We start from the raw sequence: 16,013 nt of genomic DNA on the forward strand, positions 1-16,013 counted from the left end.
TTTACCTTCGAATAACAAATTACTTAACCTATTAGAAGAGGAAAATCATGTAAAATAATTTCCAAAAGTGTAACAGGAAAAAATAGGGGCATGTTAAGTAGCCTTCCTTAACTCCCAGGAAAGGAGAACGTGCAAAGAGACATTTGGTCGGGTTGTTTGGTGTGGGTTTGTTTGTGTGTGCCGAGCATAAGCAGCCTTGTGGGCACCAGCTACTAGACACGACAGGGGCCACAGTGCAGGACTCAGGGGACTGTGCCTAAGTCCACTGTCACACAGGCAGCCATGTGGGAACGTGAGGCCTCTGCTTTAGAAGACAAAGAAAGTAGCTGAATTTGGCATTTCAGTAGCATGCTATAGAATTCATCATAATTAATTTCACATTAAATTATGGATGATGCCTGTATCACATTTCACGTTATTGCCAATAGCAGTGTAAGAAAACAATTGGATAAACAAAAGCAGAACAGTTCCTGATCATCTCCTGGGACACAGGCGTGTGTCCCAGGAGCAGCTTGGCTCAGCAGCACGTTTCCCCAGACTCAGGGCACACGTGGCCATGTCAGAGCCGTAGAGGACACCATTCTTTGCTGAATGTTGATATCTGAAAAACAACTTCTTGAGCAGATGGTAAGCACTTTTCCTTATGGTTTTTTTTTTTTTTAAAGTAAAGAAAAATAATACACATACACATGAACTCCAAAGTCCTCAAGCGAAGCATTAACAAACCAGTTCATGATTTATGGTCAGATTCAAAATCCAACTCTCAGCAATGTAAAGTAGTGCTCATCAGAGTTACTTCTGCAATTGTTAGCAATGTTAAGCATCGAGAAATATAAAACACACCATTGCACATTACAGCCAGAAAAAAACCAACCAAACAAACAAACAACCCCCCCCAATAAACCCTAACAACACTAACAAAACAAAACAAAAACAAAGAACCCCGACAGCTAAACTTTGACACTAAGGAACTGAATAACTGCTGAGGTTGCATCACAAACAAGTTCTGATATGAGTCCTGTGTGCGAGGCCCTGACACATGCCGGCACGCTCCTGGAGGCGCTTCAGGTCAGGTGCCGAGTTATGGCACGCAGGGCGTAAAGCAGCTCAGCCTGCATCCGAGCTTCCATCAGAAGCAGATTCACGTGGACCTGGAAACCAAAGAGCATTGCCTCAGTAACTACACACAGTACAAGAGCCCGTGGAGGTTTTCCGGCACCACATTCACAAGTGTACCCAGATACTATGAACAGGCCTGGGTATGCACAGACACACGAGGAACATTCAAAATTGAACTGTGGATAGTAAATTTAAATGAAAAACACATTCCTAGCATTTACAAGTTTAAATTAAAAAAGTAAAGTTAAAAATATACTACCACTTTAACTTTATACCCTAGCATGAAGCTGAAGCTCAACTAAGCTTGTGTGAGTGTCTGGTAAAATCCCAGGACACCTCTCTGGGGAAAACCTCGAAGCTGAAAGGCTGATGTAAATCCTCTATACTTTCTAAACTGACCTGAGGGAAATGTTCTAATGTTGAGTTATTGCCATGCCTTCCTTCCTATCACTTGAATGTGTTGTTGGGCATATTCTCCTGATGACAACAGACAGTCTCTAGAAAGGGAGAAAAATCTAATGCAAACATAAAACAGCACAAAGACGCACCGAGGCTGAAGATTAAATGGGTAATATGCCTAGTGGATGACTAACTTCATGGCTTCAAAAATGATTTAGAAGTGGAGCCATGGCATACGTTGCCAAGGCCGTACACATCACCGGGGCTGTTAGAACCCCAGGAGTTTCTTCCCTACAGTTTGAACATGGTAGTATGAAGGACACTCTTAGATTCAATGCTTCAAAGGCCTAGAAAAGCTAGACCTTATGCTGTAATGTTGGTGAAGATTCTTGACACTTACTAGTTCTAATCTAAACAATAACTCCTATGCGCTCCGTTTACAGATATTTTTACATAACAAAACATTTGGCTCACAGGCCCTTCACTCTAGTGGCAAAATACTAAATTACAATGAGATACTTTTGTTCTCACAGCAAGCTGGTGGCTACCAAGAGTTTCTAAATGGAGTCCTTCCAGGCTGGGTATAATTCTAACAAGCCTTGCCTCCCATGGGATTTTAATAGAATGGTAGATTTACTGGTATTCACGTCCAACCTTTCAAAGGCTGATGCTAAAATTAATGTTGCACCCTGTCCTGGGCTAGTTTTTATGCCAACTTGACAGAGGCAGGTTCATGTGGGAGAAGGAATTTTAACTGAGAATCCTCCACAGGACTGCCTGTGGGCAAGTGCGTAGGGCATCTTGGTTGGTAATAGACGGTTGGTGCCACCCTTGAGCAGGTCCTGGGTGCTATCTGAAAGTGTGCTGAGGAAGGCAGCAAACGGTGTCCCTGGTCTTCCCGGTTCCTACTATGACCTGTGTGACCTGAGAGCTGCAAGCCGAAATAAACCCTTCTTCCCAAAGGTGCTCTCATCGTGGTGTTTATCACAGCAACAGGCACATACCTGTTAGGTAGAGCACACATCTAAAATCTCACGAGTACTCAATATCCTTTAGATTAATAAAACGTGAAGAACGATAGCTAGTTCCTAGTCCCACGGCACCCACCTATTAATACCACCCTCCCTGATTCATGACGGAAAAGGTCTGCTTGGTGATGACACTGACCTTCTCTGAGTGCGTGAACTGTCGCCAATAGCTGTCATACATGCGCTTTGTGGTTCTTTCAGGGTAGCAGGTCACTGTCTTGATGTAAACCTTCAGGCTCCGTTCAAGTAACTGGTTAACCTCCCCATAATCATAGTCGTCATACCTGCGGATGACAGTCATGCCATGTGAGACTCCAGCTCCTGCTCAGACCCTGCTTCACTGACATCAGTAAGTAAGTCACAGGAGAATTTACTGAGTGCACGGCGTGTCATACACCCTTGTTTCTGGGATTCTGTAGTGACAGTGTAGGAAAAACTCCATTGTCACAGAGCCTAAACTCTTTTAAGGTATAAAAGCAAAACAAAAACAAACAAAAACACTACAAAGCAAACATTCAGTTTGCAAGTGGTGATAACTACTCAGAGAAAAATGGACAGGATGGTGGCCATCCAGAGGCAGAAGCAGGCAAACCTCTGATTTTGTGGCCAGCCTGGTCTACAGAGCGAGTTCAAGAACATCCAGGGCTACACAGAGAAATCCTGTCTCCAAAATCTAAAACAAAACAAAACGGACAAACACCAAACAAACAAAACAGAAAACAAAAACAAAAAAACAAAAAAGAAAGAAAAGAAAAATGGATTTGCAACTTGGGAGGATTGAGCTATGACTTTCAAACAGGGCAGGGTAGGTGTTCTCTGAGAGAAGCATTTTAGAAAATACTAGAAGGGACTGAATCTGCAAGTTAGGCCAGCCAATAAAGGCTAGTCACATTTTTCCCAGGCAGAGGACTGAAACCCTGGGTCTAACACACTGTTGTGAGTTGGGTGACCCTTGAGAATGAAGTTTGCAGAGTCCAGCTCAAGCAGCTTCCCTCATTCGGCCTCTGCAGTCCCCTTCCCTCCAGGCCTCACCATCTCCTCCAGCTAACTTCTTCAGGGTAGAGGCTGTTAATTAATCCGTGAGCCAACCGCCTCACCTTGGTGCTCTTGAGTGGCTCAGTGTTGGGTGGGCAGAGTCCCTTAATTATGATTCCTTCATAAGGCAAGCCATACTAGCCATACACACCTGAATTTGTTACTGCTATGAAAACAGACGCCATTTTCCGCTCGCCTCCACTGATCTATTCAGTCTCGTATTCCCATGTCTTAATGAAGTCTTACTATTACCCTTGTGTCATTATCAGGGTTCACAACGCCCTTTTTATTTATCTGTAATTTACTTATGTGAAGTGTGTGTGGGAGCCAGGGCCAAACCTTAGCAAGAGTCTTCAGATGCTGTCCACAGGAGGTTTTGAGTCAAGGTCTCTTCTAGTACCTGCAACTTGCCAACTGGGTAAGGCTGGATAGACAGTGAGTCCTAGGGGCCCTGCCCCCACGTCCCTGGCTGGAGTTACATGTGTTGGGGATGGGACATGGCAAGTTGTGCTCATTGAGCCATCTCCCTAAGTCCCAGACTCACACACTTTCAATGAAGAAAATAATCTCTAAGAGGAAATTAATTTTTTGTTTGTTTGTTTGTTTTTTTGACACAGAGTTTCTCTGTGTAGCTCAGTAGACCAGGCTGGCCTCGAACTCACAGAGCTCTGCTTGTGTCTGCCTCCCGAGTGCTGGGATTAAAGGTGTGTGCCACCACCACCCGGCTGGGATTAATTTTCAAATCAGGTGGCACTTGCCCCCAGGAAGATGTACTCCCAGACAGACTATAAATAAGACAAATGCTTCCATTCACACTCAAAACTGTATAAGATTGTGTGCACAGTGGACGTACCTGATCCCAAACATACAGTGAACGTAGTTGAACAAAGCTCTGCGTAGCGTGGTCGTGTCGACGTCCTCGTGGGTGGCCATTGTGTTGTAGGTGAGATTGTAGACCATTCGAAACTTCTCATCCAGCAGATGCCCGATGTCAGAGTAGAGCCTGTTCACCAGTGAGAACCCATGGTTTTCCCAGGTATAGTCCTGGGTGCAGAAAAACTGGTCACTTACAAAATGGACACTCTGTTAAACTCTGCATTTTTATATATATATTAAAAATAAAATAAAACTATTGAAGAAAGTTAGGGGGTTATTTCCTACTCAGTTCTAGGATGGTAACTTTACAAGAATGCTTCTGGTCAGGGTGCAGAGTGCAGAGCCAGGGCTGTCTCACAGGGTCTGGGACCTGGCATGTTTGTGATATACTCTGGCCACCTCTTCTGGACAGGTACTATGCACACTATACTTTATCTGAAAGGATCCAGAAGTTCTTGACTATTGCTATGTCACCAAACTTACTCAAGCATGAAAGAGTCTGAATTTAACTCCCGTCCCCCAGAGTGCCATTGTACTGAGCACAAACTACTAGTGGAGTCAAATCTCAAAATGCCTTATCATAAACATCACCACAATTATTTGATTTCTTCCCTGCCCCCTAAGAACGGCAGGAATGTATGTAACTATCCTGCATAATGCAGGCAATTAAACCAAGCATACTATTTCCCAGTGACTTCTTAAGGACAAATACGTTGAAGTAATTACCTTCCTTCCTATGAAAACATCAAACAGATTGGATTGAAAACTAGGTTAGACAAAAAGTTTTAAGATACTATCAAAATGTGTATTGGCCACTTTAAAAGACACTTTATTTACATTTTAACAGTTACTCCTTTGCAGGGATCCTCTCTATTTCTCTAAGTTAAAAGCGCTGTGTACCTGGGCTCGGAATGTTGGCAAATGCTCTTCTCCTCGCCTGGCAAAGTCCTCATACCCAAAACCTGGGTCTTCGATGTATCGAGAGACGTCAGCTGTTATGATAGTGTCATCTTCAAAATCTAAGGGACAATGAAGGCATTCAGGATACTCACTCAGCCGAGACAACCGACCTAAACTCCAGTTCCCTCCTCTCTTTAGGTTTTAAAAGGGACAGTGTTGACTACACGGTGACAAAAGGTCGGTATATGGCATTTAGGAATTTAGAGACAGGAGATAAGGGTTGTGAATTTAAAGCTTGTTTTATCTCTTCAAGGGGATGAAGTAGGGTATGGGAAAAGACAAGGGACGAGGGAGATATGACTGAGTTTGAGGACACATCTTTTAAAAGTGCATCCCACTACACTGTCACAGCAAAAATGCCTTCACTTTAGTTCACTGTTATCTTCTAGGAGGCAAACCAGTCAAGAGGTGAGCCATGGAGTTCCAAGACAAGGGGCCAGCCTCTCTGCACTGAGCATGCACGCAGGAGCAGAACACGAGCTGCTGAGGCCATGCTCAGAGCATTGCCCAGAGTGCAGGGCCGCCAGGGAGGTGATGCTGCTATTTACGATAGTTCAGCATGCTCGATGGAGAAAGCTTCCTACTGAGAAAGTGTAAATGCTTAGAGTACACTATCTTAAGCTGAAAGTCATTTTCTCCTAACTCACTGTTCCTTTAGATTCGTGTCTTTGTAATTACTCCACTCTTCCTCGGTTTCAACTATTTAACAGTGAATAAGCAGATTTTGTTTTTCTTTATTCCATAAAGAACATACCATTCTCAAAATAATAGTGTAATTCCTATGCAAAGAATATGCTCTTTGTAAGTCATCTAATTAATGTTAAATTAATTCTTTAATAGAAAAATGTAATTCTCATCTGGGTAAAAAAATCTAAGAGTTTGAGAGACAATCATATAAACTCTTCTGAAAGACTATACACGAATATTCTAGTAAGAAAAGGTCTCTTTTTTGTATTTGGGACCATGACTGATTTCAGGATGCCTGAGAACAGCAGAGAGGATCAAATTCCTAGGCCACAAGTAACACTGAATTCTAAGCCTTCATTACTCAGGCAAAGAAGCAACTGACATCTGCTGAATATTTCCTGCATGGCAGGTGTGATGCTGTACCTCTAACAGCCACATTCATGTTTAATTTATTATATTAAAAAGAAGAATCCACTTAAGAAATAAGTAACTATTAGTCAGTTCTGATGTGAAGCTTTTCTTTCCTTTATTATCATTTTACTTTCTCCAGGATCAGGTCCTGTGCATACGGGGCAAATATTCCACCCAGGCGATCTGTCCCCTTGACATCTAACGCTTTAAGTAGTTTTCCTCTATGAGGAATGGAATGCCTTGCATGAGGGCTTATGTGTAATAAATTCATAACCACTGATTCTCCTACCGTCCAGAATCCATTCACATTAACGTTAGCACAGCAATGGCATTTTCGGAACACCAGCACCTGGCTAGAAAAGTTATGCTTTCTTCCATCCATCCCATCTCACCAGAACCAAATGACCAAACACAGGAAAAATGCAATCACAGCCTGATGAGCCCACTAGGAAAACTAGTTTTGAGGGTTGCAAAGTAAAACCCAAACAAGAGTATCTGTGGCCCTGAATTAATGTGCAAATGCTAACACCGGACTTGACTATCACAGGACTCCCTTTCCCTTTGATACTAACTTTTTTTGTTCATATATAATTTTGAACATTTTAATTTCAAAATAAATAGTAACTAACCATATAAAGGTGGATCCCAGGAAAAACCTTGTAACTTAGATGTAGCAGTAGACAAGGCCCATTTTCTAAGCAATCTGTCCATGAAAAGGGATATACAAAAGTCCCTTGACTACTTATAGTTTATACACTTGGGTCTTGAGTGATCCTCCAATGTCCACATGGGAAAGGCTGGACCTGAGAAAGTGTAGCCTCATGTGAGGTGTTTAGGATTAGGGTTCCCTCAAAAGTGACCGTAGGACCTTGGTGCTTTCCTGGATTTTTGAGGCCACAGACCCAAAGCAATGGGACCAGCCAATCCAGGCTGATGTCTAATAGGCCAGCCAATCCAGGCTGATGTCTAATAGGCCAGCCAATCTAGGCTGATGTCTAATAGGCCAGCCAATCCAGGCTGATGTCTAATAGGCCAGCCAATCCAGGCTGATGTCTAATAGGCCAGCCAATCCAGGCTGATGTCTAATAATACAGCAGCTCTGCATCTCAGGATTTATGACTCACAAAGCACTGATAGACACCACTCTTTCTAGATTTACCTTGAAGAATTACTACTGTGGTGATCAATAATCTAAAATTAATTCTGATTTTAACTAAATAAATATTTAAGTGTGTACTGAAAGAAAACAGCGTTTTATACACACATATACACAATTTTCTGGGTGGGGGTTGTTTTTGTTTCTTTTTTTTTTGTCTGTATAGATACAATTTCAATAGCTGAGTAGTTAATAATGTGAGATATAAGACATTCCATTGTAGTAATGATTTTCTCATAAAGATAACATAAACTAATACAATAAACATGTATTTTCTTCAGGATTAAAATCAAGAGCCCTTCCGTACATGGAATCAGCGAGCTTTGTCATACTAATTCTTGTATTAAATATGAAGAAATTAATTTCTACTTTCATTCTAAACTTGATAAATATATTTGCTTGTATGTGTGTGTGTATTTGTAGGGACAGCCCTATGAATACACCCGGGGCCCTGCCAGCCACACGGCATGTACCACGACACTACAAAAGACAGAGCTGCTGATGTATGTATTTGCCATCTGTGCTTCCCATGTTATTGCTGAACACGCCCCTTTCACTTATCACGCATGTGCTGTTGAGTATCATGCCATATTCTGCTGGCAACAGCTGCACACTCTTCATATTCAGACGCCTCGCCTTCTAGGTATGTCTGGGTGCACCGCACAGTGTTTGCATAGCTGCAAGTCTCTCAGAATGCACCCACTGTTGATGAAGCGTGAGTGGATGGTGTAGAAGAAAGGTCAGCAGACTCATCTATACGGAGCTGTATGGAAAATACTAAAGGCTGGTGGCTAATGGTCCCTGAATAACCAGCCAAGAGCAAGAACGCACCTGAGGGAGGAAATGAATGGAAAGTCTCTCCAGGGACCACAAAGAGACTTTCTTTCTTTTCCTTCTCAAAACGCGTGGTCATTTCTTCCCGAGTCGTCTCTTCATCCCCCCTGTCCTCCTGAAGCCTTTTCATCCTTTCCATTAAGGCTTCCAGCTCACCTAGTGAATCCACAATCTGGAAGAGAAGAACACGGAAATGTCGGGGTTATGGCTCTGCAAACTGCTCCAGGAAGCCCCTCCACCTCCACTCGGTACACACACGACAGTTATTTAGGCTACAGCAGAGATACTGGTCAAATGATGTGGACTTTTAATTGGCAGGGGTTTCAAATGTGGCTAGGGTAGGCAGGCATACAGAGAGAAGGTAGATGAGTGACTACCGTGAGCTAGGCACAGGGGAGAGGATCTGGATGTGATGCTAACGGCCCTGGAGTTGCTTTTTTATACCGTGATAACATCCTAAAATTTATTGTTGCCAAACTCTGGGATCATTCTTACAACTATTTGGTTGTACCCTTTCACGGGCAAATTGGGTGATATGTGACTAACATTTCATTGAAGCTATTTTAAAATACACTGAGTTTTTTATTAACTCCATAGCAATTATATGATATATTCAAATATTTTCAGATGCACGAGTCTACCTCAGTTACAAATATAAAGATTATATGTGTGTGTGTGTGTGCGCGCGCATTAAATTATAGAATTCTAGTGTTTGGGATATAGTAAATTGTAATGTACCGACACATTTTCCTTAGTTGTCTATAGCATCCTACAGACAGATGCAGCATTCTGAGCTCTGCTGTGCATAGGTCTGACTTTAAACCCTGTGATACTGTATGTATCAATGCTCAGTTTTTGTTATTTCTAACAATATCTCTTTGCTTAAGGTGCCAAGAAAGGTGTAGGAAATCCCAAGAAAGGTGCAGACATCGTGTATGCCAAGAAATTGAGGCCAAGAAGTCACCTGGGCAGTAAGATATTTAGAAGAACATTTAAGAAGAGAAAAATAAAGTTAATTTAGTGATAAATTTCAGTCTGAGTTTTCAGTGTGTCAGTGAAAAGGTGAACTCTGTAAATACAGGTATGTGTTTAAAGAAGGAACCAGAGTCTTCCTGGTTGTAGTGTCTTCAACATTTACATGGAGATCACAAATGGAGCTGCCAGGAATCCCAGAGTAATAACAACTTAAAAGTTCAGGTGTGGTATCATATAATAAAGAACTAAAGTTATAAAAAACAAAAACAAACAAGTCAAAACTTCAGGTTCTGATGAAACTTTTACGTTGCTAAAAGCATTTTCACGGTGAAAACTGTCTAGATAATATCAACAAGGTTTCAAGAGAAGCAGCTGAGAACAAACCCCGAAGTTGCTGCCCGCCAGGGATGCGTTCTCAATGCTGTTGTCGTTGGTCAGATCACAGACGCAGAAGCTGTTCACCGAGATTAGTCTGAACCCGTTGGAGAGTCCCGGCCCTGTCTCTGGGTTAATGCCACTGCCGAAGACAAAGCTGGCCAGGGCATGGTAGTGAGCCAAGAGGACCACGGCGTGCACCAGCTCAGGCAGCGACCAGTTATTCTCTCCAGTCCTGACAAGTTTCTGAAATGAGATGGTGAGCCAAGGTCAACACAGAAGCCAGAGGAAGCCACAGGTCACACACTCACTCACAGTAATGCAAACTAAAACTTCTTACATGCCTCACACATTAAAGATAGGCTTTCTGTCACACAATGTGATGTGCGAACTATCAAAGCCCACAACATAATTATGTGGTGGCACCATGTATAATATGCCCTCTACTATACAAAGATCGTCTGCTTCTAAAACACTTTAAAACATCAATCAGATGTTAAGAGACTTTGACAGTTCCTACCAAGGCCATTCATTTTCAGGCATTTTGGATACTCTGTCCCAAAAATTCACGTGAAAATCCAGTTTAACCGGGCAGCTGTTGGTTTCCTTCTAGAAAGCATCTGGTAGAGATCCTCAACCCGCTGCCACAGGACCGAACAGACTGTACACTCGAGTAAGAACTTAAGACATGTCAGTACACTTTTCATGTGCTATTTGATTTGGCCTATATCTAGAGCCACATTTAAATCCACTGAAACAATACCTTGTAATGCCCAATCTTGGCTGTCAACTGAACTGTACCTGAAGTCAACTACAAAGCAAGTCCCTGTGTACTCTAGTGAGGGTTTTCTTGACTGGATTCCAGGCTGTATGAAAGTAGGGTAAAGCTAGCTGAGCAGTTCAAATGACCATGCATTGTCTCTGCCCCTCAGGTGTGGGTATGCCAGCTGCTTCAAGTTCCTGTCTTCACTTCCTGAAATGACAGATGGACTGCAACTTGGAACTGTAATTTGCAACGAATCCTTTCTCTCACAGGTTGCTTTGTGCAGGGTAAACTTCCAAGGGTGAGTTTCACCAACACTTCCTAGAGACTCCTTCCCATCAGTTCAGTATTCATTCACATAGCTAGTACTGTTCTTTTCGATATTTAAAACATAGTAATCTTTATATGGTCACAGTCATAGAAATATATTTGTCTGACCTTCAAGTCTGATATTTTGATACATTCATTTATACTGATTTAAAAACACAGATATACTGGGAATGCGCCTAACTACTTCACTTCTGAATTGATGTTACTATAAATAGCTTCTTTGTGCTACAGCTTCTTTCAGACCCTGCTCGGGTCCTCATCACCACACCATCGCTTGCCTTTGAAGTGCTGGCTTGTCCTGCCCTGTGCATAGTTCTCTTTCCTCAGTCTACAGACCTAGGTGGGAGACTTGTTCTTTGCCCCAATTTTTGCCTATTTCCTTCCTATCAATTCTCTGGGGTAACTAACACACTACACACTACAAAATCAGAAGACAAACCTAGAAACATGCTGTTCTTCAGAGTCCAGAAGTTACCACAATCTAATATTTAAAAGATAGAAGCAGGGTGCTCGCTTTAAAAGCTGGACAAATCACAAAGATGTGGTGTAACAGCATACTTGTCTACGGGGCATTTCTACATATTATTAGACATTGCATGTGTATTTGTAAGCAGGTGTCTGAGGTGGAGGTGAAGGCTTCTCCTGTCTGAACACTGCTGGACAGCACTACATCAGACAGAAGGAAGGAAGGAACTAAGTGTCTGAGATGGAGACACTCATTTTTTAAATCTGGCCAGTAATTCCCACACCAGCTGCCAAGTCACTTCTGATTTACAAAACCATTCCTTTATAAATCTTAAGTTATGAAATGTTAAAACTAGCAAAGGGCTAAAACTCACAGATCTCCCCACATTATAGACTCTATTAACAAAAGGGCACATATCACTGACAGTAGCAGCCAGAAGCCAGCCATCCTTGATGCTGCAGACCTATTGTCTCCTTGACAACGGAAGCCAACTTTCCTCACAGCCAGTCACATCACAAGTTCAAGCCAGTGAGTAACACTTGAGGATGATCATTTTTTATTTGCACTTAAATGAAACCTGCTGAATTTCTAATTATCTTTTCTATATGTAATACAGCCCCTCTTATTTCTCAAGTTGCTAATACATAGATGTTTAAAATTAAGTCCTTATCCATAAATGCATGTGTAAAAAGAGGCTATGAATATACTCTCAAGCTTCAAGTATAACTCAGAGTCTGTATAGAAACACCCAATACCTGAATGTGCTCTTTCGTGATCAGCCAGGGCCGGTGTGCCAGCAGCTTATTAATTTCATTAAGATTTCTCAGTCGTTGTGGTACATATTCCAAGCCATTGAGCCACTCAGCAATCCCTCCAGTCTTTAAAAATTCATCCACATGCATATTTATTAGGTAGGAACACTGGTGTCTGGCTGCAGCCTAAAACACAGAAATGAGTTTTCTGAGAACAGTTGCGAGCAGGTCTTTCCACAAGCAATTCAGATGCAGCCAATATTATTTTTCACTTAGTAACTCTTTTTGCACAACATCCTCCTCCTTCAGAAATGTTTACCACACTGCGGTTGCAGATTCTTGAGTCAATACATGAGGTGGGTATGCAGCTTTCCAAACAAATACTTGTCGCACGAAGCCACCACCTTCTCTCTCAGTTAGGTACACACAGACCTGTAGCCACTCTAGCTACCTATTTTCAGGAAGTGCACAGGCATGGTGCAGTTTTGCTATGGGGAAGATGTAGTATGTTCTGCTTGAAATCCGCGGACTTCTTAGTAATAATGAGGATCCTGGTTATGTGAGGGCTTCCCTTATCCTCCAGCGGGATAACTGGGGTGGCAGCCCCTGACCTCAGGGCCCTGCTTAGACCCTGGCGCCAGCCACTGACTCTCTCCTTCCGCGGCTGTCAACAGGACATTCCCGTGAAGTGCTTCTGTGGCTGCTGCTTGTACGACAGTCTGTTGTATTCTTTCCAATCTCTATCTCTGCTGTCTCAGTGAATGACCATTCTCGGTCTGATGTCAGTCTTACCATCACGGAAACTTGTGTTAAAAACCACAGTGCATCGAGTCCATGTCAGCAGCACAGAGTGCTGCTTGTTTGTTCACCTTGGTGATACTCACCTCCCCAGTCACCTCCCCAGGGCAACACTGCCGGCTGCTGCCTCTACCTTTCCACACATAGCGCCATGGGCTCATGTCCCTACGCTTCCCCAAAGGTGGGCCAAGTAGAACACAACTTTTTCCTTCCCCTACTGCTCTAGGACCTCCACCACAGCCTCCTCCTTGGCTACTTGCAGATAACAAGGTCTACACTTAGAAGTGCTGTGATTCAATCACTAATTCCCCTCATACAGATCTGTCACTAGTGACAATGGTACTTTTTCCTACCCACCCCCACCAGGGATGGTCTTCATGTATAAGATGACTAAGGAAAATGCCCACGGTCAGCTTATGCAAAAGAAGATCCCCAAAGTAACAGCAACACCGTAGGGATTAATCCGGACCTAAAAGCCATCTTTAATCATAAGGAACTAAGTATGAAAAATAATTCTACTGTAGGCTAAATGCTAAACACTTACTAAGTGACTCAAAGAAACTCTGAGTGTATTCAAAAGGCCGGGTTTCTTCAGCTTTGTCCCATGTAGCTATACTCAGCTTCACATACATGCACACACACACACACACACACACACACACACACACACACACACACACGCGCGCGCGCGGCAGCAGGAATGGCAGGAAGTCAGTACCTACCATGATGGCGATGTAGTGCCTGTCTGGGAGGGGGAGGGGGCCGTCCATGCGCAGCATGTAGAACTGACTCCGTAGGAAAGACTCCAGGTACTGAGTGTGCAAGCTCATCACCTGTGTGATGTTGTCCAGGCGGCCAGAGGTAGAGTACTCTTCCACAAGAAAGTTCGTCCGTTCATCCACCGTGTTTGCTTGGACAACCTTGTAACCGAGAAGCAGAGACAGTTTTGGTTTACATGGACCCTGCCTCTACTGAAGAAATGCATATTCATTTGATGCTAACAGACACTGAAATTATGCAGTTGCTCATACTAGAAACAGAAATTTAAAAAGAGAAAGTACCACTCAGTTTTGGCTTTGGTACCACAATTTATTAAACAACAAATGGTAAGTTACCAAACATTAAACACGCAGCTATAAAGCTAAGGGAAGAAAGGTCCATCTGTCTTTGCCGGCAAGCTCCAGAGCCTATTGCCTGGCCATTGTCACACAAACAGCAGCATTTGGTCACATGGATTTGCAGCCCACTCTCATCAACCGACAAAGAAAATTAATTGCATTATTTTGGGCAAATATCTGATCCTTTGTTGTTTTGCTAGCCAGTATTTTTAAAAGCTTTGTGAAATCTTTTTAGAGACACAGGAACATATGATGACTTGTGGAAAATACTAGCTGAAAATTAATATGGATCTTAGCTCCTGTCATTGCTAGTTTAAGCCTATCATAGTAATTTCTAAAAACAAGGCATGACAACTGAACTCACATCCTCCATCTAGGGACCAAAGAAGCTTCTTCTCAAAGGAGGTAACATTCAGCCATGTACACCATGCCAGCACGGTGTCACGGTGGTGTGAGAGTGTGCTAACGCATGTGGAAATGGGGGGGGGGACCCACCACTGTCTTAGTTCTCATGTACGTTAGAGCTATGCTTGTAGACATGAGGTGAACATGCGTCTCATTTTGGAGGTTGGGAAGAGCTTCTGGATTTAATCCAACCTTGTGCTCCAGTTAACAGCAAAGTGGTCTGACCAGATCCCATGCAGTCCGAAGCTGATGGTTCTTAAGGACCCACCCTGTGGTCAGCCAATTGCTGTAATGAGAGGTTCTTTATACCGGCCGGTCCCAACACCCTTCTTAGCCCCAAAGAAGCACACAGGTGCCGTATTAGTTATAAAGCTGTTGGCTGGTGAGTAGGGTTTCTTATGGCTAGCTCTGTCTTAATTACTAACCCATCTCTACCAATCTATGTATTGCCACGAAGCACGAAGGTGTGGCTTACCCGGTAATGCCCCGGCATGTTTTTACTCCTGTGGCAGCATCTTGACTCTGCCTACCTTTCCCAGAATTCTCTTTGTCTGGTAGCCCCGCCCATCCTTCCTGCCTGGCCAACAGCCACACAGTGTTGTATTCATCACACACACACAGAAGGACAACCCCATCAAGCTGATCTCTTCAGAGCTGGCTTCACAGCTCCTATGTCCCCGGGGAGGTACCCATTATACAGAGGACTTTCATGGATAAAGAGTTCATCTTAACAGGAGTATATGCGAAAGTGAAGCTGTGGAGAAATGCTAGTTACGCTGGCATGAAAGCAAAAGGCAACTGTCAGCTCTTATGGAACCCTGGGTTCTCTCACTGGCCCATTTCCCTGCTCAACGCGAGGGACTGCACTAATAGTTAAAAAAAAAAAAAAGATGCAAACCCAAATATAATCAGGGCTAGAATACTATACTATTTTTTATCTCTTTCTCTGGAAGTTTCCAGTTCTCACAGGAGGGTCACAATACATCACTGGAGGCATATGCTGCAACAGATCCTAAGAAAGCTTTGGGAGGGCCCTTGAGTGAGTCAGACCGCCATCCCACAGTACAGCCCTAGGCGCGCAGGCGCGCAGGCGCACAGGCGCAGGCGCGCAGGCGCAGCCCCTTGTACATGAAGCTGCCTCCTCTGAGCTTAGAGGCATACTATCGTCATTTTAGTTTTGATTCAATGAGAAGGTCACTAAGGCAGGGACAGGAAAGTGAAGTAAGGGTCCCGTCCTGGACATCCACACACAAAGGCGTCTGTGCACACCCAGGGAACAGCACCTATAAGACAGCTGCATCCATGTGCACAGGGCACTCCGCAAGCGCACAAGCGAGCCTTAGCAGTGCTTCTCAGTCTAATGATGGCCAAGGGGCACGGCAAAGGCTCCGGACCTCACCGTCATCACCCACAAAGGTGTCTACCAGCAAAACAGGCACAAACCTTACTCTGCACCACTGACAACCTCTCTGCCTTGCACTTACCATCCCGTTAACAAACCTTCAACAAAGGCAATTACTGGAGAG

The 16,013-nt window shown here is 43.4% G+C and overlaps 1 protein-coding gene across 1 annotated transcript in view; it reads right to left on the minus strand.

Annotated features, from left to right (window-relative positions):
* Positions 1-711: 711 nt before the first annotated feature.
* Positions 712-16,013, minus strand: part of Sesn3 (sestrin 3) — a 47,500-nt gene continuing 32,198 nt past the window's right edge. Inside the window, exons 3-10 of the mRNA XM_051198968.1 lie at positions 13,687-13,884; positions 12,170-12,352; positions 9,865-10,101; positions 8,503-8,677; positions 5,358-5,476; positions 4,435-4,625; positions 2,686-2,830; positions 712-1,151 (exon numbers count right to left, since the gene is read on the minus strand). Coding sequence (XP_051054925.1) covers positions 1,065-1,151; positions 2,686-2,830; positions 4,435-4,625; positions 5,358-5,476; positions 8,503-8,677; positions 9,865-10,101; positions 12,170-12,352; positions 13,687-13,884 — 1,335 coding nt within the window. The 3' untranslated portion in view covers positions 712-1,064. The remainder of the gene's footprint in view (positions 1,152-2,685; positions 2,831-4,434; positions 4,626-5,357; positions 5,477-8,502; positions 8,678-9,864; positions 10,102-12,169; positions 12,353-13,686; positions 13,885-16,013) is intronic.

The sequence above is a fragment of the Phodopus roborovskii genome, unplaced genomic scaffold, assembly GCF_943737965.1.
Source record: "Phodopus roborovskii unplaced genomic scaffold, PHOROB, whole genome shotgun sequence".
Classification (NCBI taxonomy): domain Eukaryota; kingdom Metazoa; phylum Chordata; class Mammalia; order Rodentia; family Cricetidae; genus Phodopus; species Phodopus roborovskii.